This window comes from Carassius carassius, chromosome 8 (genome assembly GCF_963082965.1).
Source record: "Carassius carassius chromosome 8, fCarCar2.1, whole genome shotgun sequence".
Lineage (NCBI taxonomy): Eukaryota > Metazoa > Chordata > Actinopteri > Cypriniformes > Cyprinidae > Carassius > Carassius carassius.
In genome coordinates this window covers 16,720,301-16,748,293 of record NC_081762.1, presented here as the reverse complement: position 1 = coordinate 16,748,293, position 27,993 = coordinate 16,720,301, and the positions used below count along the sequence as shown (strand labels likewise).

The window sequence follows — 27,993 nt, the reverse complement described above, 5'->3', positions numbered from 1 at the left end:
GGGTAGATCCCACTGTTAAAGCGCATTCTATTAGTGTTGTTATCGCTAACAAAAACTGCAGCTAAACACTTGTACAAATTTTTTTTTTGTTAATTGAAATAAAATACAGTACAAATATAAAATTAGATAAGATTATGAATGCTGCTAAATAAAATAAGAAATCTAATGTCAAGTTACTAAAAAACAAACAAACAAACAAAAAAAAACTGAAAAGAAAAATTCACAAATATTAGCCTACATTGAAATGTTTAAAACAAACAGATTAAATGACAAAAACATACAACAAAAATGTTAATATTTAAACTAACAATAAAATGATGTTGATTTTGGACATCTTCTTGTCATTAGACTTTGTGGACCACTGCTAGTATGCCAGTTGGGTACTGACTTTACAAATTCATTAAAAATCACAAAACTAAATAAAGTATAAACACACACACACACACACACACACACACACACACACACCTTGAGTTCAGCTGGTTAACCGTCATATGCAAAAAAAATAAAAATAAAAACCTGATTGTGTTGTACATTTTATGGCTGCATGTCTAAACTTCCTAATGCAGAACTGAGTATCTGTTTATATAGCCTCAAAACAAACTGACTGTACACAAAGTCAATGACTGGATGTCCAACGTACATATTTAACAATCAACTGAGGTATTCAGTAATGGGAGGGTGAGAAACATGCAAATGCAGTTGTGTCCAGTTAGATTTCTAGATCTCTGCTGGATGCATGGACAATCATCAGAAGTCTCCACCTCCTGCGCTTGTGATGGCTACTCAGGTCTGTCCGGTCCTCAGTGTGCTGGGTTCCCTGAGCTTCCTGAGTTCTCAGGGGCTGGCTGTAGGGCTGGGTTCCACCTCTTTCATTCCTCCCCTCAGGACCCTGCCACTGTGTTTTTCTTCCCTGTCCTGGGCAGATCGCACACTACACACACCTTTCTTTTCCCTGGATCCACCATCCTGGGCTGAGAAGCCAGGAGAGAGGGTGGCAAGGTTCGGAGGAAGCGCTGGGACGATTGGTTTTTGAATAGCGATTCTTCACCATGGATAGATTCTTCATCATCTTCAGGAGCCTGGTCCTGTTGCAGGTGCTCTGCCTGGCCTTATCACAAGTGGTGAGTTTGGCTGCAGTTATCTACTTTTTCTTGCTGCTGGATGATCTTGAGAATGGGATCATGCATCTTGGAGAACATCTGATGGATTGAAATGGGATTCAGTGTGAATTGGACTGGTTTGCCATTCAAAAGTCAAAATGCCAACAGATAAAGTTCATTTTGATGTAATTTTTGTGCAATTGGTTCATTAGTTTGGTAGATTACCTGCATATTGGAGACTTTTGATCCTCAAAGTTGCAAGATTTTTTTTGATCTTCTGAAAGTTTACCCAAGTGGATAATATTGAATTTTACAACATGCAGAAACATGAGGCCTGGTATTTATCAATAGACTATCTTCAGTTAGCGTTATCGTTTGATTCTGAAAGCTTAAACAATTCAGTTCAGTAAATGAAATGAATAAATGGAAAGCTGCTGAATAAAATATGAAGCTGAAAGTGAACATGAGACAGATAAACAGAGAGAGGAGAAGGCAGAAAAGGAGAGACTACAAAGAGGCCATTGAAAATACCAGAAGCTGCTATTCAAACAGACAGAACCTGAAACTGTTCTCAGCAGAATAACACATACTTGTCAGATTTAGAAGGACCACCTCAGCCCAATGCTTGCATGCAGCTCATATGTATAAAATGCAATAGATTAAAAGAATGTGCATTCATTTGGAGTCGACCACGTTATCAAGTAATGCATTGAAAAATAAATGTATCTTTGATGCTGAATGGGGGAGAGAGGAGGGGGGTTTTCTGTGTAAACATTCCCAGCCTCTCTTTTCCCAGCCCAAATACCCGATTGCAGCCTCTGCTTTTAATTGATTTTTCATCATAAGCCTTGTTCTATCTATCAAATTTGAGCATGTAAACATGTCTGAGGCAGTGTTGTTATCGATAACTGATACCAACAAAAGACTTTTTGAGTAACTTAAATAAAGCTGAAATTAAATAAAACCTTATTATAAAACAAAAATAAAGAAATGTGGCCTAAGCAACTAAGACTAATGAAAAACAATTAACTAAAAAAATCACATTAACAAAAGTAAATAAAAAAGTTATAAAAAATTATAAAAAGTAAATAAAAAACTTACATTAAAAGGCTAATATATCAAAATATTAATAAAATGTATTATAGTATATTGAATAATAGTAAAATAATATTAGTCTGAAGTCACAACAAGCATTCTCAAACAATATAGGCTGTATTTGTTTGTTTATTATCCATACTTAGACTTGCATGCTAGAGGAATTCACCTAATTTTGTAAATTGGCAGAAATGCAGCTAATTACCTTATGAATATTAATGAATAATATGACAACATTAATGAATTCTTAACATAACGTTTTAGAATAAATTGCATACATTTCGCTAGTTATGTGGAAGTTAAATACAGAATACTGTTTAGAAGCATCTGTCAATGCGTTTCAGTAAACAGCCTTTAGTGAGGATTGAACTGAAACTGTATTAATGTGTTTTATTTTAGACCGGTCCACCCGGACCGCAGGGCCCCCCTGGTCCCCCTGGCCCCGCTGGAACTCCTGGTGCTGACGGCATTGATGTGAGTACTGGAGCCGCCTGGCTTCAGCACAGGTCGAGCTGGTACAAAGACAGGCATTGTGCACCTTGTTTCATGAGCCCTGTATTCATCTGCACTACCAAAATCTTGCCAACAGAGGGCGCAAGAAATAAAAACAATCACACAAGAAGGTTCTGTTTGAGGTTGCCTCTTTCCCATACTGAGAGATTGCTACTAGATGTTGGTTATTTGATACAGTTGTGGCCGAGGCTGGATTCAGTATAAAGACACTCAGCAGGATAAACAGGCCTGACTGATCCATTGCATGTCAAAAACAGAAACAGGATCCCCATGTTCCTCCATAAACTAGATTATTTCAGGATATTTAGATTTTGTAGTTATAAATAGTGATAAATGCATACATATATTCATCAACACATTCTTATAGTGGTTAATGTATATATAATTCTGACACAAACTCAAAGTGCTGTCAAATGATTAATCGTGATTAATCGCATCCAAAATAAAAGTTTTTGTTTACTTTATATATATATATATATGCACACACACACACACACACACACACACAGCATATATAAATACACATATAGGGATGGATGTAATGATTAACTCCAAGCTATATCTATCTATCTATCTATCTATCTATCTATCTATCTATCTATCTATATCTATATATATATATATATATATATATATATATATATATATATATACTAACAAACACATTAAGGAAAAATGTGTTATATTTATGATATATATTAAATATATTTATTTATAATATAAATTATATGAATACAAATATAGAGATGTAAATACATGTAAATATATATAAAAACACATACTCTATGTGTGTGTGTTTATATATACTGTACATAATAAATATACACAGTACACGTACATATATTACGTAAACAAATGTTTTTTTTTTATTTTGGATGCGATTAATTGCGGTAAATCGTTTGATGGCACTATTGAAAATACTGTAAATCTAACCGTATAAAGAGTTTAGAATGGAGAAGAAGCTTGTTTGTTGGTGGAGTTATATGTGTCCTTTTTTACATTTTATTTTTTACATATTTCTTTGACATATTAATAGCATATACTATAGACCTATAGATATTTAATTTAATTTTATTTTATTTTCTCCCAGTTCTCATTGCTCTCGTTTTTTTTCCCTTGATTTACAGGGTGAAAAGGGTCCTCCTGGACCTCCTGGACCAGTGGTAAGTAGTAACCACAGCGATATTTATATATTTACACTACCATTCAAAAGTCATACTCAAAAAACTGAGGTGTTTGTCATGTGTGAACCACTTTACAGGGTCAAAAGGGAGAACCAGGCGAGCCTGGTCCTGATGGATCTCCAGGGGAGGATGGCATTGATGTAAGTGACACCCACAATTAATCAATTACAGTTATGGACTTTCATGAGGTTATAGATCAGTCATAATTTAGTTGGGGGTGGAAAAAAAAAAAGATTGTCATTTGGAGGTGAATAATTATGTACATTTCAGCATCCTCTCATTTAGTTCTCATTTAATAAAAAACAAAGCAACAGTTGAGCTAAATCTCATTTTGATTATTTACATTTGTTTTATAATGAACAATGGCATTTGAAATCATGTTCTGGTGAAGGTTATTCATACCTTCTCTCTGAAGTGCTGGCATGAGACTGAGAAAGGAGATGTAAGTCCTAGACTTTCTCAGTCACATGCTAGGAAGCAAACATTCCTAATTGGATTTTCTGATTAATCCGCTCTGGAATGCCAATCCCTGTTTTTGTCTCCCACTAGATTGTGAATCTGAGGATCTATGTATTTTGAAAATGTTTTGGTACTGAATGAGAATATGCACATGGATCTTCACATATTACTGTAAATGTTCTGCTTATAAATGACCTGCTTAACTCTTCGCATCACCTTAGAGATGATCCAGTGAATGTTTTCATATAAATAATTACTGCCTGAGTATTATTCAGAAGGCTTGTTTTTCTCTGTCTCCAGGGTTTGATTGGGGCTAAGGGTGAGAGGGGCCCTCGTGGTAATCCTGGAACAAAGGTCAGGAAATAATATTTTCTTTTCTTTAAGGATGCAGAGTGCACACACATTCACGCGGATCACCATTTGGCCAACAAACATACATAACATATCAGTTCATGTTTAACCAATGATAATAGAGGGCAACGACCGAAAACAGTTTTATGAATAACATTAATATCATGTCTGCATAATATCATGTCTTCGCAAGGCACAGCGCAAGTGTGTTTGCTAGTTTCAGTCCGGCGCTGCTCACATTTTCCCGTCCAGTGTCACATCGTTTAATTAGCAAATGCATTTGCGCCCATTTGTGCACCCATGGGCATGCTGGTCTATAGAAGAGGTGTGTTCAGGTGCATTGCTGAAAATAGACTGCGCCATAGACCAACTCAAACCTGGTCTAAAGTCTACAGTCAATGGCAATTTTTTTTTGTTATTTAAAGAGCGTGTTGGTAGAAAATGCGCCTCTGGGCAGGTCCACAGTGCACGTAGACTTTGCTTTTTACACACAGGGATGCGCATCACACAAACAGGCCAAATATTAAAAAACAAAAGGATTACAGTATAAAATAATATTATTGTGTAGGCTAAATAAATATAAAAATGTAATGATGGATAGATAGAATTAGGCTACTTATTTGCAATTCAGCCTATTACTACTTATAATGATGAATGAAATTGGCAAATTAATTGAACAATCGTGCCAATACACACATATATATATATATATATATATATATATATATTAACTGTATTAATGACTCATCGCGCAGAGCTTTGGTGGATTCCTGCTTGTCCCGTAGATGATCTGCTCAAGTAGCTACTTTAACTTCACTCACGAGCAGATCGGTTTCTCCGCTTGAGAATCGTTCGGCTTTTCTGCCAACAAATTCCGCCATTTAAATAGCAATCCGCCATGGCGCGAACGCATTTTGCTCTTAAAGGGAATGTGAGATGACACTCTGATTGGTTTATTGAACGTTACGTCCATTACTCATTAAGAGTAATTTTCGTCATTAAAATAGCAAAAATGGATTTGGACATAGGCTACCCTGAGTGCACCTGCGCCGTGCGCTTTACACTTTGCGTTTAGATCGTTAAAATAGGGCCCATCATTTTTTCAGTCATTGTAATTCTAAAAGTGTCTGAAGAATGGAATGCATCTAATTTCGCATTATGTTTTATTGATGTTCACAGGGTCAGCCAGGGCCAGGTGGACCACCAGGGCGACCTGTAAGTATAAAAAATATGTTATGAATTTGTTGAACAAAAAAGTAATGGTGTAAGACCACTACTTGCAGTTACTCCTGCTGTTCAACAGGCGATGTTGTAGTACAAAAATGAATTTGAGCATTTCTAAGGATGCAGTATACTATATTCCAGTATTAATGGATTACATTCAAGATCTGTTGCTAATAATTTTTATATTTTTACCTCTAGGGACCTGGACTGCTTGGACTTCCTGTAAGTAACCCAGTTTATAATCTATCTTACTTCCTTAATTTGCTTCCTTTGCCTTTTCTTCCTATTTTACTTATTTTATTTAGGGCCCAAGCACTCAAGGTTGGTTATATAAGACCAAATTAATTTGTTTTTCTCCCATGCCGTTTCAGTGAGAATGATTGGTGTACTTTATCTGTTTGCTTAAAAATCATTTTGCATGTACTAAAGGCTTTTGAAGAGCAAGTCTTATGAAATCTTTTGAATCCTTATGGGATCTTAGCCCACTGAGGTATTGTCTGTTCTTAGATACAACAGCATGCACTTATTGGTGCATTAGAGTAATAAACAAGTATCTAATTTCACTGTTCATTATCTCATTACAGGGAGCAGCAGGCCCCATTGGGCTTCCTGGACAAATTGGGCCTACTGGGCAAAAGGTGGGTCTCACTCAAATATATTTGTTCATAATAACATGACATTAAATAAATCTTTCATGGTTAAGAATGCTGTTCATACTTACTAACTACGACTGTAGTTTTGAATATTTTTAATTGTAAAATATTGCAAAATTTCACTCAGCAAACCAATGTAATTAAAACTGATGCCTCCTTGCACTCAAATCTCTCATCCCATAGGGTGACATGGGAAGTCCTGGAGCTCCAGGATTACCCGGACCTCCAGGAAAGCCAGTAAGTCACAGAATGTTTCATTTACTTCACTTTAAAATGTAGTCTTCTCAAGTCAAACCACAGAATCCAATTCTCTGTATAAAGCTGTAGGGCTGATAATAAATCAGCATCAGGACAGTGTAAAATGACATCTCATCTCATAACTACTGCAATTCTGGGCGTACGTTTTATTTCATTTTCTGCTTTATTTCATTTCATTTGAAGGCATTCATTTGGGATCTGCTTCAGAACTGTATTACTTCATAATAAACTCTCCTAAACATAGCCTTTTCTTCCCAGGCACCTGCATTTATATAATCTTTTTCAGTTTTCCTTATCTCATTTTGGTGTCATTTTCAGGGTCCACCAGGAAAGTTTTTGGGTTTAGAGGAAGGCAGTGCTGACTTCCAGGTAAGGTGATAGTTTCTCTCCAAAACCATGATGTGCCGCAGATAAATTCGAAAGTATATCTCTGGAAATAAAATAAAATAAAAAATAAAATAAAATAAATTAAAGCATTAAACCATTAGTCAGCTTGAAAAAGAATGATAACATTGATTGCATGCAATAAATAAATAAATAGTATTTGGAGGTACAGTTTTATAAGGGAATAGATCATCTGCATGTGATCAAACAGCAGCATTGTACAAATTTGAAAACTGTAGGACCGCCAAATAAAACTACCGAAAACAACTTCTTAATGCATTTAATTAGTCTTTTTTCACTTGTAATTTTTTCCCAGTAAAATATATATTTAAAAAATCCTTGAAATCCCTCAAATCTTTTTACTTTTTCCCAGTAAAAACATATAAACATCCTTAAAATAAGATACATTTTCTTATGAACTTGTTAATAACAATCCTTAAAATAATATGATGCATTTACTTCTGAATATGATAGGATGATAATATTTCTATATATTTTAATATTTAATATTTATAGTATATTTTCCCTGACAAAAAGGGAGAAAGTCTTAAACTTTTTTTATGCATAAAATATAAAACACAATATACAGCATAATTTGTTTATATTAAGTTTGAAAATATGATAAAAATAGTTGAGAATGTGGTTGTAAAGTTGATTAAAAAAAGAAGAAATCAGTCCTACACTGTTTATTACTTATCTTCCAAACTGCTCATATTTATCCCTTAAATCCTTCTTTTTGGCTTTCTTTTTATATTTGTCCACTATATTTTTAAACAGCCCTTCTCTGTATTTGGTTTCTCTCAGAGTTTGCCCTGTTAGACCTTACACACCCCTTATTGATCTCAGTGTTCATAGATTTTCCTAATGAGCTTCATTAAATGGATGCCATCAAAGGCTTCTGCCCATTAGCACCTCTCCGGATCAAGAAGCAGAGCGGGTCCCATGGCTGTGATCTGCAGCCAGCCTGCCAGGAGTCTGCTCTGCACTGGGGGATCACGTGGCAGACATGCTGACTGCTTCTCCTCCGGCCTGTAGTGCCCAGCTGGAGCCCTGTTCTGTCTGGATCAATCCTTATCAACCAGTGTAATTAAAGGGCTGGTGGTCTGAGATTTTGTAAAAAAAAAAAAAAAAGAAAAGAAAAACATTCCAGGGGCTTTTTCACTCAGCTAAACAGATCTGACAGCAATTTTTTTTTAACCTGTGTGATGTGGAATGTTGCAAATTTTTTGTTGCTGATGTGTGTTGTAGTGTCCAACCAACTGTCCACCTGGGCCGAAAGGTCCTCAGGGCCTACAGGGAGTGAAGGTCAGTAATTTAACATTTTGTATTTTTCTCTGATTTTTTTGTTGTGAATTAATGCGACTCAAGCCTTTGGTTAAAAGGCATTTAAAAGGCCTGCAACCACTTTCCGTGTGACTGCATTCGCAAAACAAGATTAAAGTGTTACTTAAGCAAATCCTTCCATTATGACTGCACAAGTGTTTTGCATCATAGTTCTGTACATGAAATGATGGATTGACCAATCAACATTTCCAAAACATTTTACAAAATTTAATGATTCATCATTACATTATTTTTCTCACAGGGACATAAAGGTCGCGCTGGGGTATTAGGAGATCCAGGAAGCATCGGAAAAGTGGTATGTTTTTCTTTATGATGATGTTTTTAATAATAATAATACTAATAACAATAATAATAATGACACTTTACAATAATATTTCATTTCACAATATTGCTTAACTACACTAGCTAACAAGAACTAACAATTTGCTTCTAATACATTAATCCTAATGTAATTTTAACATTAACTAATACATTATTAAAAACAAAAGTTGTATTGGTAAATTTTGCGCAATGAATCTAAGCTAGCATGAAAAAACAATTAAAATGTATAGTTTTATTAAATAACATGAACAAAAATTAAGAAATAGTAACAAATGAAATGCTCATTGTTGGTTATTATTAGTCACTACATTACACTACACTACACTACATATTTCACTAATCAACGAATGGAACCTTATTGTAAATTGCAACAACGTAATTATTATTAATGTTATTATTACTACTACTACTACTAATAATAATGATAATGATTATATGTAAATTAAAAATGTTAATTTGAACATTCTTTTGTTATTTTGTTGCCTGACTTAATACTAAACATTGTCAATGTTCTATTCATGTAATAGCCATGCACGGAGAACATCTCGGTTACATGTGTAACCCTCACTCCCTGAAAGAGGGAACGGAGTTGTCACGTTGGGACTGCCGAATGGGAATCTCGCCTGAGAGACCAATCCACTTTGAGTGTAACTAAACGAGCCAATTGATATGCGGAATTAGCATCTTGCTGCCACACAGCACGGGTATAAGAGGCAGCAGGTGCACTGCATTCATTCATGTTTTTGCTGAGGAGCCGAGCCGAGTCTGCGACCCTGCCGCTCAGCAGTGTTACATGACATGACAAAAATAGGAATCCCTACCAAGGTGCCACAGGTGCTGCCCTCCCAGTGCCCTTTGTAGTCCTCCTAAACCTTTTATAAGGCAGATGATAGGATCAGGCTCTACACAGAAAAGGTCGACTACTGCTGTTCCTTGACCAACCCAAAGAGTTGGACTTGTAAAACACTGGAAAGTGTGCCCTTCCTAGAGAGGGTTGAGTGACATTTACATTTACCCAGAAGGGTTCTATTGCATATGGAAGTCTCTGAGATAGCTCATGCTGCATCATCAAGAGACGGCAGAGCGTCTCATAGGCCAACGTGATGGCATCCACTATCCAGTGGGCCATCCTCTGCTTGGAGACAGCTTTCCCCTTCTGCTGTCCTCCATAACAGACAAAGAGCTGCTCTGAAGTCCTAAAGCTCTGAATTATATCCACGTACTGTCACAGTGCACGTACAGGGCAGAGCAAAGTTAGGGCTGGGTCTGCCTCCTCCAGGGGCAGCACTTGAAGGTTAACCACCTGGGCCCTGAATAGAGTAGTAGGAACCTTGAGCACATAGCCAAGCCGCCGTCTCAGTGTTGCACTGGAGTCAGCTGGCCCAAATTCAAGGCATGATTCGTTGAATGAAAATGCCTGCAGGTCCCTCACCCTCTTGATATGGAGCCATACATAACAGGACCTGCTCCTCGTCCACCCTGATCTTGCGTCTGTGCGAGTAGGCTCACTGTGTGCCAGTGCATCCGTTCCAAGCATTGCCTCGGTTAGGGAGTAGAACCACTGGCAGTGGGTGGTTTCTGGAGATGCAAACAGGTCTACCTGAGTAACTCCAATCTGTCTCCAGATCAGCTGAACAGCCTGGAGGTGGAGTCTCCAGTTCCCTAGAAGTGTAACTCGAGGCTGCCTGATTGAACACTGCTGGGATGTAGATGGCATGAAGGGAGAGGAGGAGGAGGCAGGCAAGTTACAACTTACAATGTGAGCAAAAACCACCATGCCAGTTGATATACACAACAGCTGCAGTATTATCTGAGTGGATCAGTACATCCCTGCCCCGAAAGGCACCCTCTGAGGCGGTTCGGAAAGTCGAACTGCCAGCATCTTGAGGCAATTGATATCCCAATGCAGTTGGGGACCCGTCGACACAGCTGACACTGCGTGCCCATTGTATGTGGCTCCTCAGCCAGTGGCAGAGGCATCTACTAAAACCACTACATGCCTAGATACATGTTCCAGTGGCACTCCTGCCGGAAGGAATGAAGGATCAGACCACGGGCTGAAGGTTCTGCGACAGGCCGGTGTATTCTGAACCCGGTGAGTGCTGCATAGCCATGCCCACCTCAGGACTTGGCCATGGAGCCAGTGCTGAAGCAATCTCATATGGAGCAGACCGAGTGTAACAACTGCAGCGGTTGCAGCCAAATACCCCAGGAGCCTCTGAAACAATTCCAGTGAGACTTCTGTCCTGCTTGATAAAGTCTTGAGGTAGTTTAGCACCGACAGCACGTTTCAGGGTAAAGCGTGATGTCTGGTTGACCGAATCCAGCTCCATTCCGAGAAAAGAGAACCTCTGCATTGGCAAGAGTTTGCTCTTTTCCCAGGTGTCTAAGCACCACGTCCCTGTGTGTGCACAATTGATCTCCAGATTGTGTGAGTATGAGCCAGTATTCAAGAGAGTTGAGGATGCAAAAAGCCTGTTCTCTCAAGGGATCAAGGGCCACCTCCGCGACTTTGGTGAAGACACGGGGTGACAGAGACAGCCCGAAGGGCAGGATCTTGTACTGATATTCCTGACCCTTGAAGGTCAAACGCAGGAATGACCTGTGTCACGGGAGGATCGAGACATGAAAGTACACGTCCTTCAGGTTGATTGCTGCAAACCAGTCTTGGGGATGGATGCACTCAAAAATGCATTTCTGTGTCAACATTTTGAACCCACCACTCTTCTTGGGCACAATGAAGTAAAGACTGTAAAACCCAGTCCTCATATCAGCTGGAGGGACTGTCTTTATTGCATCTTTCGCCAGCAGGACTGCAATTTCCGCATGCAGGACAGATTTTACTGATGTAAACCAGATGCTCCTGAAGTCGGGGGCATGCCGGGCGAATTGAATCACGTATCCGAGTCTGATGGTCCGCAGGAGCCACTGAGATGGACTGTGGAGCACTAACCAGGCTCAGAGAAACCGTGGACCACCGCATACTCCTGGTGTGGCTGTCTGAACACCGGATGATTCCCACAAGACTGTGACCACTGATACTATCTGCTGTAATGCCAGCACTCTTTTTCTGCAATCAGTCGAAGAGAAGATATGCACCACTACTCAGCGCTAAAGCAAAAAGGTAAATGAATGCAGTGCAACTGCTGCCTCTTATACCCGCGCTGTGGTGTGTGGCAGCCAGATGTGAATTCCGCATGCCAGTGTCCAGTGGCTTGTTTAGTTACACTCGAAGTGGATTGGTCTCTTTGACAATATTCCCATTTGTGGGTACCGATGTGACGTCGAGAGTGACTGACTGAAAGGGAACTAAATGGTGTGTACGTACACTGTGTAACCACAGAGGGGCGCATGTGAGCACCTTTCTGAATGATAAAATGACATGAAATGCGTCCCCTTACAGCTTTACACTTCATTAATCGCATATCATAGTTTGTGACATGCAGAGAACAACAAACATACTGATTGGTTGGTAAGGATTAATAAACAATGCTTATTATTAAGCATCCAGATCATGCTTTGAGTTGACCCAGCATCTCTCCCCTAACATAGTGTCTATCAGAAGAGCAGGATTATGTGTTAATGATGCTCCTCAAGGCAAATAACTGCCTCTAATCTGAGGGTGAGTCACAGACAGAACACATTGACCCAGATGAAAGGAAAAAAGTGGGCCGGCAGTGCTGAGAAGCTACTGTGCTGTGAATTAATCACATTTAATGAGCCCCACAAGGACATTAGAATGGACTATAGGGACAGAGTGGATTTACCCATAATGCAGAGCACGACTGTCCAAGCTCAAGTCTTTGGGAAGTGTTGACTTTAATATTGATTATCAAATTCATAACTTGCATATCTGAAGTGCATAACCAAAATTGCTGTATATATTAAAAATAATATTAGCAAAAACAACAACAACAACAAACGCCAAAATGACAAACCACATAACATCCCAAAATAAAAGGACACACATTTTTCTTTAGAATGGAAATATCTGTTTCATCCTTGTATTCTCATCCTTAGGGTGTAAAGGGTGAAGTGGGTATCTCCGGTGAACAAGGAATACCAGGCCCTCCAGTAATGTATTTATTTCTGTTTTGGTTTGACTTTATATATCTTTTATAATTTAAGCCTCTGTTGCTGTTACATCATGGCAAGTAATTGTACCAGTACCTTTTTGAAGGTCCTATAGGAAATCACCTGTGGAATAAAATATCTGCTTCTCTCTACCACAATAACTTTAGGGTCCACAGGGTCTGAGAGGGTATCCAGGAATGGTGGGGCCCAAAGGCGAGACGGTGAGTCATAGTTCCCAAAATATTACTCTCTATCTTTTCATGGATACCCTAAATATGATCTTAACTAGTCTGAGGAGATATATAAAGGGATAAAGAGTGAGTGACAGCGTCGGTTTTGCCACTGTTAATTGAAACTGAAAATATATATATTTTTTAAATAAGCTGTAACAAAGTGAAATATAAATGTTACATGAAAAACTTACAAAAAAAAAAAAAAACAACCAGAACAAAACACCTATTTAGAAATGGAACTGAAATCATTAGAAATGGAACTGAAATAAAATAATTTTAAGCTGAAGTGGTAAATAATAAAAAATAAATAAAAATAAAAATAAAAATAAAGCTGAACAGATATATTAAAACCACAAAATCATTCGTAAAAATTAAATAAAGGCTGAAATTATGTTAAAAAAATAAAAATAAAGATAATTGCATAATATCATAACATATAAATAATAATAATAAAATAACTCAGGGAAACAGTCGATCTGTCGCAGAGTTGAAGACATGACTATAAATAATATACATTTAGCATACCTGTAACTGAGAATGGGCGTTTTTGGTCCATTAAATCCATTAAAATCATAAAAGTCTTTGTGTGTGAGATGAGATAATAATTTTGCCAGCCATTTTTAAATATATGTGCATATAGCTTATTTAAGCTTCCCCACAGAATTGTGCATACCGGTTGAGTTGCATGTGGTTTATTATATTATGTAAAACACCCAGTGGAACATAAACAAATATTGGACAACTTTAATTGCATTTGTAGGACAGCAAATCTCCACTGACTGAATTTTTGTAATTTTGTTTTACAATCTGTAAAAGCCTAAAAGTGATTCACAACCTCTGTGACAGGGACCACGTGGTTATAAAGGAATTTTAGGACCAATCGGAATCCCTGGACGCCCTGTAAGTATGCAAGTCATGTTTGAATACATTTCATTTTCATAACAGAAAAAAAAGAAAAGAAAAAAAAAAGAAATGATAATCGCATTGTGCATTGCAGGGTGAAGAGGGACCCCAAGGACCACCTGGAGAGCCTGGTGACAAAGGCGACTTGGTAAGTATTAGTAATATGATTCACATCTATTCATCCCATCATTAAATTGTCCTTCTACATATTAATTTATCAAACTTTTGCTGTTATTCTTGTAGGGAGAGCGTGGAGTAAGAGGGCCTCAGGGAGTGGTCGGAAAGAAGGGAGAGAACGTAAGTTAAAAGCTAGCTAATTTAAATGCAATTTAACATACGTCTCCTAAATTTATGCTCTTAATCTTGTGATTAATGTTCATTGTCAGGGTCTTCCAGGAATTGATGGAAAAGATGGTAATCCTGGCATCCCAGGAATAAAGGTATGGATGGCTCTTTTTCAGCGCTTAAATCAATTCCCACAGCAGCCATCATTTTTCAGGAAGACACATGACATGTGAAAAGTATAATGCACATTTAGACAGAGTGAGCAAGTCTTCTTTCATCCTTAACTGGCTTATTTTATCAATGTCATTGACTGGTTAACTTTTCATGATCCTGCTAATTATACACCCAATTACTTGTCAATTACAAAAAAAAAAAAAAATTATATATATATATATATATATATATATATATATATATATATATATATATATATATATATATATATATATATATAGAATTTATGAACACAACTGTCCTGTAATATTTTTAGGGGGCCACAGGACAAAATGGAAGACCTGGAGCCCCTGGTCTTCAGGGAGATGCTGTAAGTAGAATAAAAAATTTTCATCATCCTTTCCATATCATATACAAAGTAATTGTCAGAATTAGATGTGCAAGGAACCCTTTCCCATCTTCTTCACATCTGTCCATTATGTCCCCCTTGTTAAATGAGGGTAATTAAAGATAAAAAGTAAAAGTTTAGTTTATTTTCTGCCTACAATTTCAGTGTGACATTCTTGCCCGACTATTTTGGAGCCTAAACCACCTTGAAATTGCTTCTACTATTAACTATTCATCATCATCAAACATGACTCTCCTGGTGACTTGGGGTAATGGAGCATGCTGGTTATGATACAAAACATCACAACGTACCTGCGCAAGCCATAATACAGGCTCCCTCACTAACAGGATGAGTTATTGCAGTCTTGTTCTGATATCAGCACAGAGGACAGACATGAAGGTGGTTTGCAGGGGTCACTACATTCATTCTTCATGCAATTCTTCATATTTTTTAGGGTTTGCCTGGTATGCCTGGAGCCAAGGGTGAAATTGGAGTTAAGGTGAGATCATTTAGTTATTTTCTGAATGCCTACATGTTTTTTCTGGAACCATAGTTTTTGGATGACTGTTGATATTATACTATTCATAAGTGATTAATTCTGCTCTTTCAACAATTTATTTGTTCTTTTGAGTTTAGGGTGAGACAGGACCCAGAGGCTTGATGGGAATGCAAGGTCTTCCAGGACCTCAAGTATGTCATATCATTCAAGGTCAGTTTTACGCATAATCCAAAAACTTTTCTGGCTTTTCATTATGTTTCCTGTTCTTTCAGGGAGAGCCCGGTCCTCCAGGTGAAGCTGGCATGGAGGGAGTCCCAGGACCAAAGGTCAATGGCCATCCTCATTGACAATCCTTTCATTAACACTGAAGTAAATTCTCTTTTCTTAAATTTTCACTTTATGTCCAATAGGGTGATAGGGGCGAAAGAGGACCAGTTGGGCCTCCTGGTATTGTTGGCTCACGTGTAAGTTTCTTTATGATTTTTCAGACTTTTATTTACAGATATTTATTTTTCTGCTATAATCAGGTCAAATAAACCCTTTTTCTTAGGAAAACATGGGATCCACACACACACACACACACACACACACACACACACACACACACACACACACACACACACACACACACACACACACACACTATATAATACTCTGTCTATTTCAATCCTTCACTTCACTCTTCTTTGTTGTACCTGCAGGGCAGTAAGGGGGAAAGGGGACCTATGGGTGTCCCAGGTGCTCAGGGTCTAACTGGAACTAAGGGTGACAAGGTTTGTGACCATATGTTATATAAACACAGTAACTAATGGTAAATATCTTCTTGTTTAAACTGATAGAGTGTTGAGGTTTGACCACATGAGGGCAGTCTTCACTCATGATTTGATTCTTTTCACTAGAGGACATCTATGCACTTAGATAATCCATGTCCATGTTTCCAAATAATACCCCTCAATTCAGTATGAAAAATCCTCTTATGGACACTTTAATGTTTGTTGTCCTTTAATCTACACTATCCTTGCCATGAATATTGGTGGTAAAAGCCAGTTGATTTAATGTGCTCTGAGAGTTTACGGTAAAATAAGACATTACCAGCAATAAACTCCCGGTGCCTCACCCATTAGGGCTGAAACTGAGAGATATCTGATGTACAATTTCATCTCTTTAAAGGGATTCCAGGGCAAAGTGGGATCAAAGGGAGACGTTGTGAGTACACCCACAGAAAGATACATACACATATTTATGGAGTGAAATAGAAAAGATAAAAGATAATGACTGAAGGTGACATTGATGGATCTCACCTGCTTCTTTCACAGGGTGATCCTGGTGTAGAGGGATTGGCTGGGGAGAAAGGAGAGAAGGTAAATAAGGCTTTAGTCGGATACATTTATTTAATAGAGTGGTTCCAGAGGACTTCTGTTCATCTTAAAATTACGTCTCTCCATCTGACAGGGACAATCTGGGGAGCCCGGACCTAAGGGACAGGTAAGGACAGCTTGAAAAACACTTAATTTAGTTAGATCCAACTTTTGTAGTTTGGTTTACAGTGGTGAAGGACATGACACAGCTTTTTATTTAAAGATACTTTATGCCATCCCAGTTTTATGAGCACATTTAAACAGGCCCTCTTACGTGTCAACTTTTGTCCAAACCTATGGTGTGAGACAGAGACTACTTTTTCATCCTACAAATGGAAGACGATGAACAGGGCATGTTTACAGCCTTGCTATTGTTAATTAAAATTCATTATTAATTCATTATTAAAAATCTTTTTTTTTTTGTTAACTGAAATAAAGCTGAGATAAATGAAATATAATTAGTACGTAAAAAAAGAAATTATGAAAATATGAAACTGAAATAAAATAAGTCAGAATACTACAATTAAGACTAAAATTTAAATAAATGAAATCTAAAAAGAAATATTAAACTGATAAAAATGCCAGAGCACATAAAAATGACTAATATGTAAACTGAAAAAAAAAAAACGAATAAATATAGTCAATAATAAAATTATTAAATAATAAATAAAACTGTATTAAATATATTAACAGAAACAGCATATCAATAATGATAAAATAACTATAGTTAGTGAGTCATGTTAAGGAAACCTGTTTGGAAACAATAAACTCATCAGTATGAGGTTGCTCAGACTTATTATTCCTCTGCCCAAAATACTGGCATGCAACATGGTTTGTGCTACGAGACTCTTGGCTGACTATAAAATGTGCAAAAGCAATTTTTTTAATCATTAATAATCATTATTGGTAACACTTTAGTATAGGGTCCAATTCTCACTATTAAATAGCATTATTAGCATGTCTATTATTAACATATTGGCTATTTGTTAGTACTTATAAAGCACATATTCTGCATGACCATATTCTACATCCTTAATCCTATCCAATACCTAAACTTAAAAACTACCTTATTAACTATTAATAAGCAACAAATTAAGAATTTATTGAGGCTAAAGTCTTAGTTAATGGTTTGTTAATAGTGAGTATCTGACCTTAAAATAAAGTGTGACCTTTTTATTTTATGTAATATAAGCATATATACAAAATGAACAATCAGCTAATTTAGCAACATTGATAAAAATGTCAAGTATCACTCATATTTACATAATTTTTGCTATTCTATTTGTACCACTAGTGGTAAAGAAATTACATATTTTACCTTTAAAATAATGCTTGTTTCATCTTCAGCATTGTCCTATGAAACAATCAATAGCGAACATCCCAGTTTCTTTACTTATTTAATAACTGCCTCCTCTATCAACAGCAAGGTGTGACCGGTGATCAAGGGCACAACGGCCCTACCGGAGATCCCGGTAAACCAGGAGACCAGGGTCCTGCAGGCTTACCTGGTCCACGTGGCCTGCATGGAGAAAGAGGAGTTCCAGGGATGCCAGGAATACAAGGACGATCTGTGAGTGTTGAACAGCACCAACAATCCCTAATAATCATTTCCTTCACAGAATTCCCGACCTACATTCCCCCAACAAACAATTCAGTTTGCCGGAGAGCAGCACTTTTGCCTCCAATAGAACAAAGCCAAAGTTGCACCGGCCAGACAGGTTGCAGTAGCATGCACAGCTCAGCACAATAGAAAAACACTTGCAGAAAATAAGAAGAACTCTTACTGGTTAGGAAGATTGACTGTCTCTTTCACAATATTAAAGGCATAGAACACCCGGAAATGAAATAATTTAGTCATTAGTTATAATTGTATAAATCTCAATTTCAAAAACCCTTATGACTGGTTTTGTGATCCAGGGTCAGATATGGAAACGAGGAGCTTGGGCATTTTTCTAAATAACTTATTTTGTGTCCTACACATGAAAGAAATTCAGACAGGTTTGGAATGAGAATAAATGATGAAAAAACGTTATTTACTGGGTGTGAATTGTCGGAGAGTGTTTTCCTCATTCTTATGATTTTGTTTTCAGGGTCGTGATGCTACAGATCAGCACATCGTTGACGTGGTCCTGAAGATGCTTCAAGGTGAGTAACAATCATTGTTCTTTCAGTAAATGGTTGCGATCCAGATTGGCTGCAATCAGTGTGTCAGGAAGAGGGCAGCTGTAATCTAGCTAAATCTACACAGTACTTTTCATCCGCTGAAATGTATTAACGTGCATCATCACTACTCAGGGACAGCTTTCCTGCCAAACACTGCGGACTGAGTCTGCAGATATTTATCTGCTGTTCAGAATTGACTTGCACAGAGTTCTGTTTTCTCTGGGATTGTCGGTCTCTGCTCTCTGGCCTTCTGTTTTGCAAGAGAAAGATGACCTGAACCGGCCAATGATAACCTCTGTTGGCTCCCACCATTTCACAATGTAATCTCTCAGCCTTTCAGCCTGAGATTGCAAACATACCTTCACTTATACATACCCCCACACTCACCTGAACCGAGGGAAAGCATTCCTCTCTCGTTCCCCATTGGAAAATAGATTAGATGTGGGGATTTGGTCACTGTGACAACTGGTCAACCGATGAATGTCCACCTCTGGATTGTTATCTTAATGATATTTACCCAATGTTGCAGGACACCTGGTGAGAAGTGTGTGTGTGCTAGGCTAAGCTTCAACACTATTTGCTGGCATTCTTTTCGGGGTTGAACACTTCCATCACACATTTTTGTATTCCACTGTGCTGCTCTTTCACTGCAGTTCTATGTAAACATGAGCTAGATGGATGTGTTTGACTTCTGCGATCACGTTTAACCTCTATTGCAGTTTTGTGCATAAGGGGCTGTTCACATAGAATACGTTTTTCCATTTCACTCCAAGTGTGATTCACAGAATGAATGTATGCACAGAAAACGCACGTACGCCTCTCTTTCAGATGTAAAATCTATGAATAGCAAATGATCTTGAACTTGCGCGCAACTGAATGGTTTCAGCTTTCTGCCTCGACTCCCAATGAATGTCATTAATATGTAAAAGATCGCCAGTCATCATCCAAATCTTTTAATTTAGAACGGCGATCTGCAAGAACAGCTTACATTTCCAAAAATCTGCAGTACTCTCACAAGAAAAAGTGTGTAAGTATGCTCAGACACTGACATGATGCTATTAGCACGTTTCCACGTCAAAGAGAGGTTTTACAAATGTGACCTGGACCACAAAACCATTCATGAGGGGCAATTTTTGAAATGAATTTATACATAATCTGAAAGCTGAATAAATAGGCTTTCCGTTGATGTATGGTTTGTTAGGATTAGACAATATTTTGCGAGAGACAACTATATGAAAATCTTGAATCTGATGGTGCAAAAAATAAAAATATTGAGAAAATCACCTTAAAAGTTGTCCAAATTAAGTTCTTAGCAATGCATATTACTAATCAAAAATTAAGCTTTGATATATTTACAGTAGGAAATTAAAAAAAATCTTCATGGAACATGATCTTTACTTAATATCCTAATGATTTTTGGCATAGAAGAAAATATATAATTTTGACCTATACAATGTATTTTTGGCTATTGCTACCCCAGCGACTACAGATTGGTTATGTGGTCAAGGATCACAAATATGAGTGTTGGCATGGATTTAAGCATGCACACTCTAAGATCAAATCTGTGCGTATGCACTCTTTATGAATGAGGCCCCATGTCTTTTGCAACATCTTCAACTTTTAGATCAACTTTTAAAAAACATGTTTCAAGGACCTGCATTTTCCCCACATTTCACTGGCCATGTCTTACCGGTTTTTTTTTTTTTTGGTTTTTTTTTTTTTACAAATGCATGTCATGTGTGAATGGCCCTCAACACAGCAATCTAAGCTCAAGTTAAAAGAACTCATTTTTACATTTCATTGCTTTTCTATTTAAACATGCAGTAGATGGATGTGTTTGACTGCTGTGCTTGAGCCTTGCTCTTATGCAGCTTCTCACGCATGAGGAGCTTCAGACTGAATGCATTTTTCCATTTCATTGTAATACTTTTCTGTTGTTTTTCAATGTAAACACGTGCCAGATGAATGTTTGATCACTGCTCCCGTCTAGAGCATGACATCACATTATAAAAACATGCCACTCAAGTTAAAAGTTTACATTTCTAGAAAAGCATCTCAAGTCCTTGCGTTTTCCCCTCAGTTTCTAGATTCTATACCTTGATTTGTTTTCTAATGCGACTGCCCTGCATCTCAAGTTTTTACATTTCACTGAGCTTCTTTTCCATAGTTTTTCTATTTAAGTTTGCGATAAATGGACATTTTGACTGCATTGCTCATGTCTTTCTCAGTATTGCACAAGACATGGCATTCTAAAAATGCAATGTGCAAGTTAAAAGAGTGTACATTAAAAATAAAAAAAAGGAAAAAAATGTGTCCATGGCTTTGCAGCATCTTATTGACATGATGTTTTAAAAACACAGAATTTATTTTAAAAGAAGTTCATCTGTAAAAGCTTTTTTCTTTTTCTTTCAGACACAAAACATATTCTGAATGAATGACCAACTTATCTAAACCTAATCATTTATTCTTCTGACAGAGAAGTTAGCTGCATTAGCGGTGAGCTCTAAGAGAGCTGTGCTGGGTGGAGCAGGTGTGATGGGCCCTCCAGGTCCTCCAGGACCACCTGGACCTCCAGGACCTCAGGGTCCTCATGGATTGCCAGGCGGCCGTGGCATTCCTGGCATAATCGGGGGCCCAGGCCAGATAGGAAACACTGGTCTTAAAGGTTAAACAAACCTTCTAAATATAGATGCTGCTCTTGAGAAAATATTGTCAGTCAGCCTCATGTTTCTATTTTGCAGGGAAGAGGGGTGCAAAGGGAGAGAGAGGAGATCCTGGACGACCACATCCTGGTCAACCGGGACCACCTGGACTGCCAGGTAAGCTCAAAGTCCACCTGTATAGTCCAAGTTGTCCAAAGGCGAACTGGTTTACTCAGCAGCCAATCCTGTTTTCTCACAGGTCCTCCAGGTCTTGACGGTGTGGCTCGTGACGGTAGGCCAGGTGAGCGAGGACCTCAGGGTGCAGCGGGTGAGCCAGGCCGTCCTGGAAAAGTTGGTCTTCCCGGTCTTCCTGGATATTGTGAAGCAGCTGCATGTTTGGCAGCATCTGCCTACACTTCACCCAGATTACAAGAGGCGGGAACAGTAAAGGGCCCATCCACTTAAAGCAAGCCCTCTACTGTGGCATAAGAACATCTGGGAGAGAAAGAAAGTGTCAGAAAGAAAGAAAGGGGGACAAGCATGGAAAGAGGAGCACACAGGCCTTCTCTTCAATGGGCACACTATGAGGAGGGAGGGAGCAGCTGCTGTTTGATATTGTGAACTTTTTGTATGTATTAGGATTGTTTATATATGATTTAACATCTACAGGAAGGAAGTGTTAAGTTGGCAAGGTCAGCCGCTGCTGCTCTGTCCAACCTCACAGTACAAAGAGATGTGAGAACATTGCCAGTGACATCATTGAGGACATTATCACCATGTGCCCTGGACTAGAAGAACTGTGAGAATGACATTTGAAACAAAGGTGCTGTTTTTGTTTTTAAAATATTATTTGTTTCATGCATCTGATCCAAACTCCTTAAAGATAAAGGATGATGGGGAGAATTTTACATGCCAGGAAATTCCCCTATAATTAAACCAATAAAAAGTATTCAAAGCTACTTTAGTAATAGATTCATTTACCTTGTTTCAGTGAACCTCTTCCCCGGCTTGAGCTGATACTTCATGTGTACATTATGTCCCCGTTTGTATTGTGCCTGTCTCCGCCGTGAAGCAATGCCTTTGATCTGCTCTTGTGAGATAGTGATGTGCTCCCATTAACTTTATCCTCGATTCCATGCTGTAAATCTTTGTAAATGTGTATTAATTTTGTATGGACAGGGTAGGTTTAGAATATAAAACAGATCCAGAGTTAATGAATTTAATCAGCATTCAGGATCAAACTCCAAACAATGCTCAGACTTTCTGGTCAATTAAAAACCTGTATGCCACTTTGAACATTCTGTGTGTTATGTGCTTAGAGAAGAACTGATTATCTTCATTAACAGACTATTTATTGTTCTCTTTTGGTTCGTCTGTAAACACTCAAGTTTTCTTGCCTGGTTGTTCAGATTTACCCAAATCAATAAAGAGGAACGTTTTGTAAAACTCAATGTTCTTCTGCATCGTTAACATCTGAGAGGAACAACGATTTTAACTTTTGAAGAAGCACTCCCAAATGTTTGAATCAACTTTGCTTGACTATTCTCAATTTGCGGTCATCCCTGTTTCTTGTGCACCTTTTCCTTACCATTTTCTTCCTTCCAGTCAATTTTGCATTTAATATGCTTTGATACAGAACTCTGTGAACAGCCACTCATTTCAGTAATGACCTTCTGTGACTTACTCTCTTTGTGGAGTGTCAATGATTGTCTTCTGGACCATTGCTATGTCAGCATTCTTCTTCGTTATTGTGGTTTTAAAAAACAAGAAATACCCAGAATTTATATTGTAGGGATGGTAATTTATTTAAACTTGAATGTAAATATTGTAATATTTTAAGATACTGGATTTTTGACTTTCATGAGCTGTAATCTCTAATCATAAAAAAAAAAAATATATATATAATAATATTATATATATATTTCACTTTTTGAAATAAGTTACAAAAAAAAAAATTGTGTGTGTGTATATAAGTTAAAATACTTGAATAATGTAGTTATTATTCAACTGATGAACTGAGATGAGGAATGGTAAGGTCTATCGGACTGCGATGCTGGATGAAAAAATTACCTTAAGGTGAGTATAAAATCAACACACTAGACCAGGGGTTTTTCAATTTTAGGATTATAGATTAGGATCATCCTCGTGTGAGGGACCCCATCATAAATTTAAAAGCTAAGTAAGTATAAAATATTATTTGGTTGCCTAGACCCAAGTTTGAAAACTCCTGCACCAGATGGTAGAAAACATAATGCAAAGTACACCATTTGGGACACAGCTCATGTTTCTCACATTACACTGCTGATTCATATTCTGATTACTATAGGTTACAACATTGTCGCCCCTTTGCAGTATAAGCAATCGTATTTCTATTTCCAAACCACCATCTCCACAATCATATATGCTGTTATTTACAAAGTGCTGAAAATTTACTGGAAACTCTGTACCCCTGGGCTCAATACTAAGCATTTCAAGACATTTCAGTCATCCTTTGTGAATAAAAAACTGTTGCTATTATTACAAACTGAAGATAGATACATAGATATGTTGTTTAGGGACTGACAAATGAACGCGTCCGTGGAGAACTCTGCTTTCAAAACTTTTATTGCTTCTCTTAAGTTTCTTCAAAGAAAAATTTGCACACAAATGACTTTACTTACAAATAGCGCTATGATGAGATGCATGATGATGGGGGAGATTTTTTTTTAAAGCTTGGATAAAAAGAGGTTGAAAGGCCGATCTGTAATTGACATGCTCGTAACGTTCACTTCATGAAAGCTGCATAATTTGAGAAATGTGAATGGCTCTGCTAAAAAAATTTTCAGCTATCCTCCAAATATAGATATAGAGTCTTTCTCACTGTCTTCACTCTCACTCGCAAACACACACACAGACCAAGGGAGCAACAATGAGAGGATAAAGTGCAGAGTGAAAAAGCATCAGACTGGCTGATGCAGCAGAGAATCAGTGAGATGCTGTTTGTGTTAGAGATGACTGAACGACGTTTAGGACAACTATAGCAAAGCATATTTGAGATTAGAGTGTTCTAGAAGCACATGATGGTTCAGCTGCAAGTGGTACAGTATATCAATGGAAATTCAAGTTTAAGAGTTCAGAGTGGTGGAGGAGGAGATGTCATCACAGAGCTCATCAAGAGATAGGTGTCACTGAAATATTCTTATAAAAATAAAATCTCTTTCCGTCCCGTGATACATCACAAAATTGCTTTCTAACCCAAAATTGCATATAAAACCTACCTTTACAAAACATCAATTTGTTTAGAGCTTATACAATTATTCCAAAATATCTGAGACGACCATAAAAAGGGCTGCCATGCTGATGTCAATTGTTTTTTTTAAGTACAAAAAGTCATTACATAAATATGAATATGTACAACACAAGCCCTTTGGGATGTTCATTTCGAATAATTAAAATAGTTAATTAGGTAACTGTGTCTATGCCTTATGATAACCTCAAATTATTTAATATTAAACGGCTCACACTGTGGAAGGAATTATTCACTGGAAACAGATGGATATTATGCCACATTGTCTTTGCTAAAGCAGTTAAATAGCAAAATTAGCAGCTGCCAAAACAACCCCCTCACAAAGATATTATTAAAGAAACATTCCAGATTCAACACAAGCCCTAGTAACAGCATCTGTGGCATTTTCTGTAGGAAATCTTTTTGGTTCATACCTTATTTAAAAAAAAAAAAAAAAAAAAAATCATAAACTGAGGTATGAGTCAAAATAATTCCTGCATGAATCAACAGCATGCCATGGATAATTTTAACTTGTATTTAATTCAGAATATTGCTTTAATATTTAATAAAGAACCTTGAAGACTGGTATGAAGTATCGGATGGAAACCAAAATATTTTATGGGGGCTGCAACAGAAATAAAAAATGTTGATTGGTGAATAAATCTGGGCAACAATAATGACTGTCAACAACTTGTATGTCCAGGGATCTAGAAGTCTATAATTGTAAAACACAAACTCAAAAATGATGCAAGTGAAATTATGGGCAAGGGTTAAGGCACTCAAGATCGGGATGTTGCACCAAGTCTTAGTGGTGTAAATGAATGCTTAGCCATTCTTTACTGGTTCATCAGCAGATGATAACTTATAAATGTCCCCATTGGTGGTGAACCACTGTTTCGGCATTGCATCAAGCGGAAAGGAAATTACATTAATCCTTTGGTTCTCCATGGATCTTCTCAGAAGCCTTAGCAGGTACAGGTAGGTAACTGTGAGAATGTCAATCAATGGGTACCTTCCTCCATCTTTTATTTCTCTTAAACCACTGTCTAGTACATGGGACCTTTGGGAGCTGGGCCCTTGGGATTGTACTCCACAGGCATACTCATACAGTCAGATGGGTGACAACGGCCATCCTTGCCCTTCACTCCAGATGGGCCTGGAGTTCCAGGGACACCGGGGATGCCCTGCTGACCAGAAGGACCTGGTGGTCCCATCTTACCGTAACCAGGAGGACCAGGAACACCTGAGAGAAATGGAAGGAAATTATAATAGAATAAATACCACAAAGTTGGCAAAATGACTTCCACTTTAAAATTGGCTTTGTAAACTTGGAGTCAGACCTGGAGCACCAGGAGGGCCACTGTCTCCCATCTCTCCTACACCCTTATCTCCTTTCTCTCCCTTTACACCAGGGGCACCTGGGGACACATATGAAAGCATCCATGTGGAAGACTGGGCAAATTGAACATCAGACTGCTGTAGGAAACATTATGACATTAGTTCATCTTACCGGGTGGACCCATGGGTCCTTGTCTTCCTTCGCGGCCAATCTGCCCGGGCCGGCCCGGTATACCTGGGGGACCTGGCATGCCTGGATTACCATCTTTCCCTGGGGGTCCTGGTCGACCAGGGGATGCAACCATCTCCACAGGCATCTGCATTCGGGACATGTAGTAGCCCATACGCTCTGCAGGAACAAATTAACTTAACACCAACCTAAATAAATTATAATTATTAAAAGTGTAAACATACCCCATAGACTTCAATTATAAGACTTCAAATTTTTTTTCTTTTTTTTTTTACAAACAGATTTTAACGTGTATTTTAACTTGTATTTAACTCAAATTATTGCTTTAAAATATAATAAATGGCCTTAAAGACTTATGTGAAGTTTTGTGGTGGGCTGAAGAAGAAATTAAAGGGGTAGGTCTCCCAAAACGGAAAATTTGATGTTTATCTGCTTACCCCATTGCATCCAAGATGTAGGTGACTTTGTTTCTTCAGTAGAACACAAACCAAGATTTTTAACCATTGCAGCCTATCACTCTTATAATATATACAGCTTACGGCTAAAACATACAATAAAACTAATAAAAAACCAAACACAAACAAAACCAAATTAAACCCTGTGGCTTTTGACAATACATTGATGTGTAAAGACACAAAATAATCGGTCTGTGCAAGAAACTGAACAGTATTTATAATGTTTTTTACTTCTGATTGAACTCTCCTGAGCAGGTTTCTCCTATGCGCGTTCTCAGCAGCAGGTGGGAGGCGTCTTCTTCTTCTTCTTGCTTTATGGCGGATCGCAGACTTATAAGTGCATTACCGCCACCTATCTCTCAAATGAAGCATAAGGTGTGTTTACATGGACACTTTTTGCTTCCATCAGATTGAATTCATTCTGATTGACGAATCCGAATGTAGTGTTTACATGAACGCTGAATAAAGTGATCGGTTGATATGCGCATTTAAATGTCACAAGCTTCTGACCAGATTTACTCTTTTGACATGCGCACACTGCATATATATATATACAGAGTTTCCCGCTGCTGTCGCATGCTGTTTTAAAAAGCACATATGATATTTATCTACTTCGGGTCTGTTGATGAGAGTCTTAAACAAAGACTGGTGGGAAGTGGTCGTGTTCCACTTCACATACGCTGAGTGAAAGGGGAGTTTTATAATGTCAGGACACTTATTTATGACACTTTAGCCACCAGGAAGAACAGCTCGTTCCATGCGGCATACGTCATTACGCTATTTCTACGTCACTGCGCATGCGCAATACTTTCCCGTTTGGGTTTTCAATCCAATCAAATGTTTACATGTCCTCTTGCTCGGATTACAAAAGGGATTATCCACCCCTTAGAATCCAATCAAAATTTTAGTCGGATCTGGCCAATTCAATCCGATTGATGTGTTTACATGTGACTTTTTTATTCTGATTGTGCTTTTAGTCCTATTACGATCGGATTAGTAGTGTCCATGTTAATGCAGCTACTGACACTCTATCTACAATCTCAACTAGGAGTTTCAGTGAACCACTTCAGAGATAGGTGGCGGTAAAACATTTATAAGTCTGTGATCCGCCATAAAGCAAGAAAAAAAGAAGATGTC

General features: G+C 37.9%; 3 protein-coding genes across 3 annotated transcripts in view; 2 read left to right on the top strand and 1 right to left on the bottom strand.

The window, feature by feature from the left end:
- Positions 1-793: 793 nt before the first annotated feature.
- On the top strand, positions 794-6,274 carry LOC132144877 (collagen alpha-2(IX) chain-like). Its single transcript, XM_059555431.1, has 7 exons — positions 794-1,124; positions 2,598-2,672; positions 3,839-3,874; positions 3,973-4,035; positions 4,655-4,708; positions 5,885-5,920; positions 6,128-6,274. Exons 1-7 carry the CDS (start codon positions 1,053-1,055, stop codon positions 6,272-6,274), a joined length of 483 nt encoding a protein of 160 aa, XP_059411414.1. The 5' UTR covers positions 794-1,052.
- A 245-nt stretch (positions 6,275-6,519) lies between these two features.
- Positions 6,520-23,059, top strand: LOC132145427 (collagen alpha-2(IX) chain-like). The gene is made up of 25 exons (XM_059556457.1): positions 6,520-6,567; positions 6,766-6,819; positions 7,159-7,209; positions 8,473-8,529; positions 8,810-8,863; positions 12,910-12,963; positions 13,131-13,184; positions 14,043-14,096; positions 14,194-14,247; positions 14,343-14,396; positions 14,486-14,539; positions 14,875-14,928; positions 15,401-15,445; positions 15,583-15,636; positions 15,718-15,771; positions 15,856-15,909; positions 16,147-16,218; positions 16,616-16,651; positions 16,762-16,806; positions 16,898-16,930; positions 18,227-18,373; positions 18,894-18,948; positions 21,443-21,631; positions 21,708-21,785; positions 21,868-23,059. Exons 2-25 carry the CDS (start codon positions 6,772-6,774, stop codon positions 22,071-22,073), a joined length of 1,656 nt encoding a protein of 551 aa, XP_059412440.1. The 5' UTR covers positions 6,520-6,567; positions 6,766-6,771; the 3' UTR covers positions 22,074-23,059.
- Positions 23,060-24,194: 1,135 nt separating this feature from the next.
- The window catches only part of col16a1 (collagen, type XVI, alpha 1), a 68,400-nt gene continuing 64,601 nt past the window's right edge, over positions 24,195-27,993 (bottom strand). Inside the window, exons 69-71 of the mRNA XM_059556456.1 lie at positions 26,384-26,560; positions 26,214-26,291; positions 24,195-26,116 (exon numbers count right to left, since the gene is read on the bottom strand). Coding sequence (XP_059412439.1) covers positions 25,920-26,116; positions 26,214-26,291; positions 26,384-26,560 — 452 coding nt within the window. The 3' untranslated portion in view covers positions 24,195-25,919. The remainder of the gene's footprint in view (positions 26,117-26,213; positions 26,292-26,383; positions 26,561-27,993) is intronic.

Coding starts and splice junctions, on each gene's coding strand:
- LOC132144877 (XM_059555431.1), top strand. CDS start 1,053: ATGGATAGATTCTTCATCATCTTCAGGAGCCTGGTCCTGTTGCAGGTG. Junction 2,673..3,838: donor CTGGTGCTGACGGCATTGAT/GTGAGTACTGGA, acceptor CTTGATTTACAG/GGTGAAAAGGGTCCTCCTGG. Junction 3,875..3,972: donor CTGGACCTCCTGGACCAGTG/GTAAGTAGTAAC, acceptor ACCACTTTACAG/GGTCAAAAGGGAGAACCAGG.
- LOC132145427 (XM_059556457.1), top strand. CDS start 6,772: ATGGGAAGTCCTGGAGCTCCAGGATTACCCGGACCTCCAGGAAAGCCA. Junction 6,820..7,158: donor CCGGACCTCCAGGAAAGCCA/GTAAGTCACAGA, acceptor TGTCATTTTCAG/GGTCCACCAGGAAAGTTTTT. Junction 16,219..16,615: donor CTGGAACTAAGGGTGACAAG/GTTTGTGACCAT, acceptor ATCTCTTTAAAG/GGATTCCAGGGCAAAGTGGG.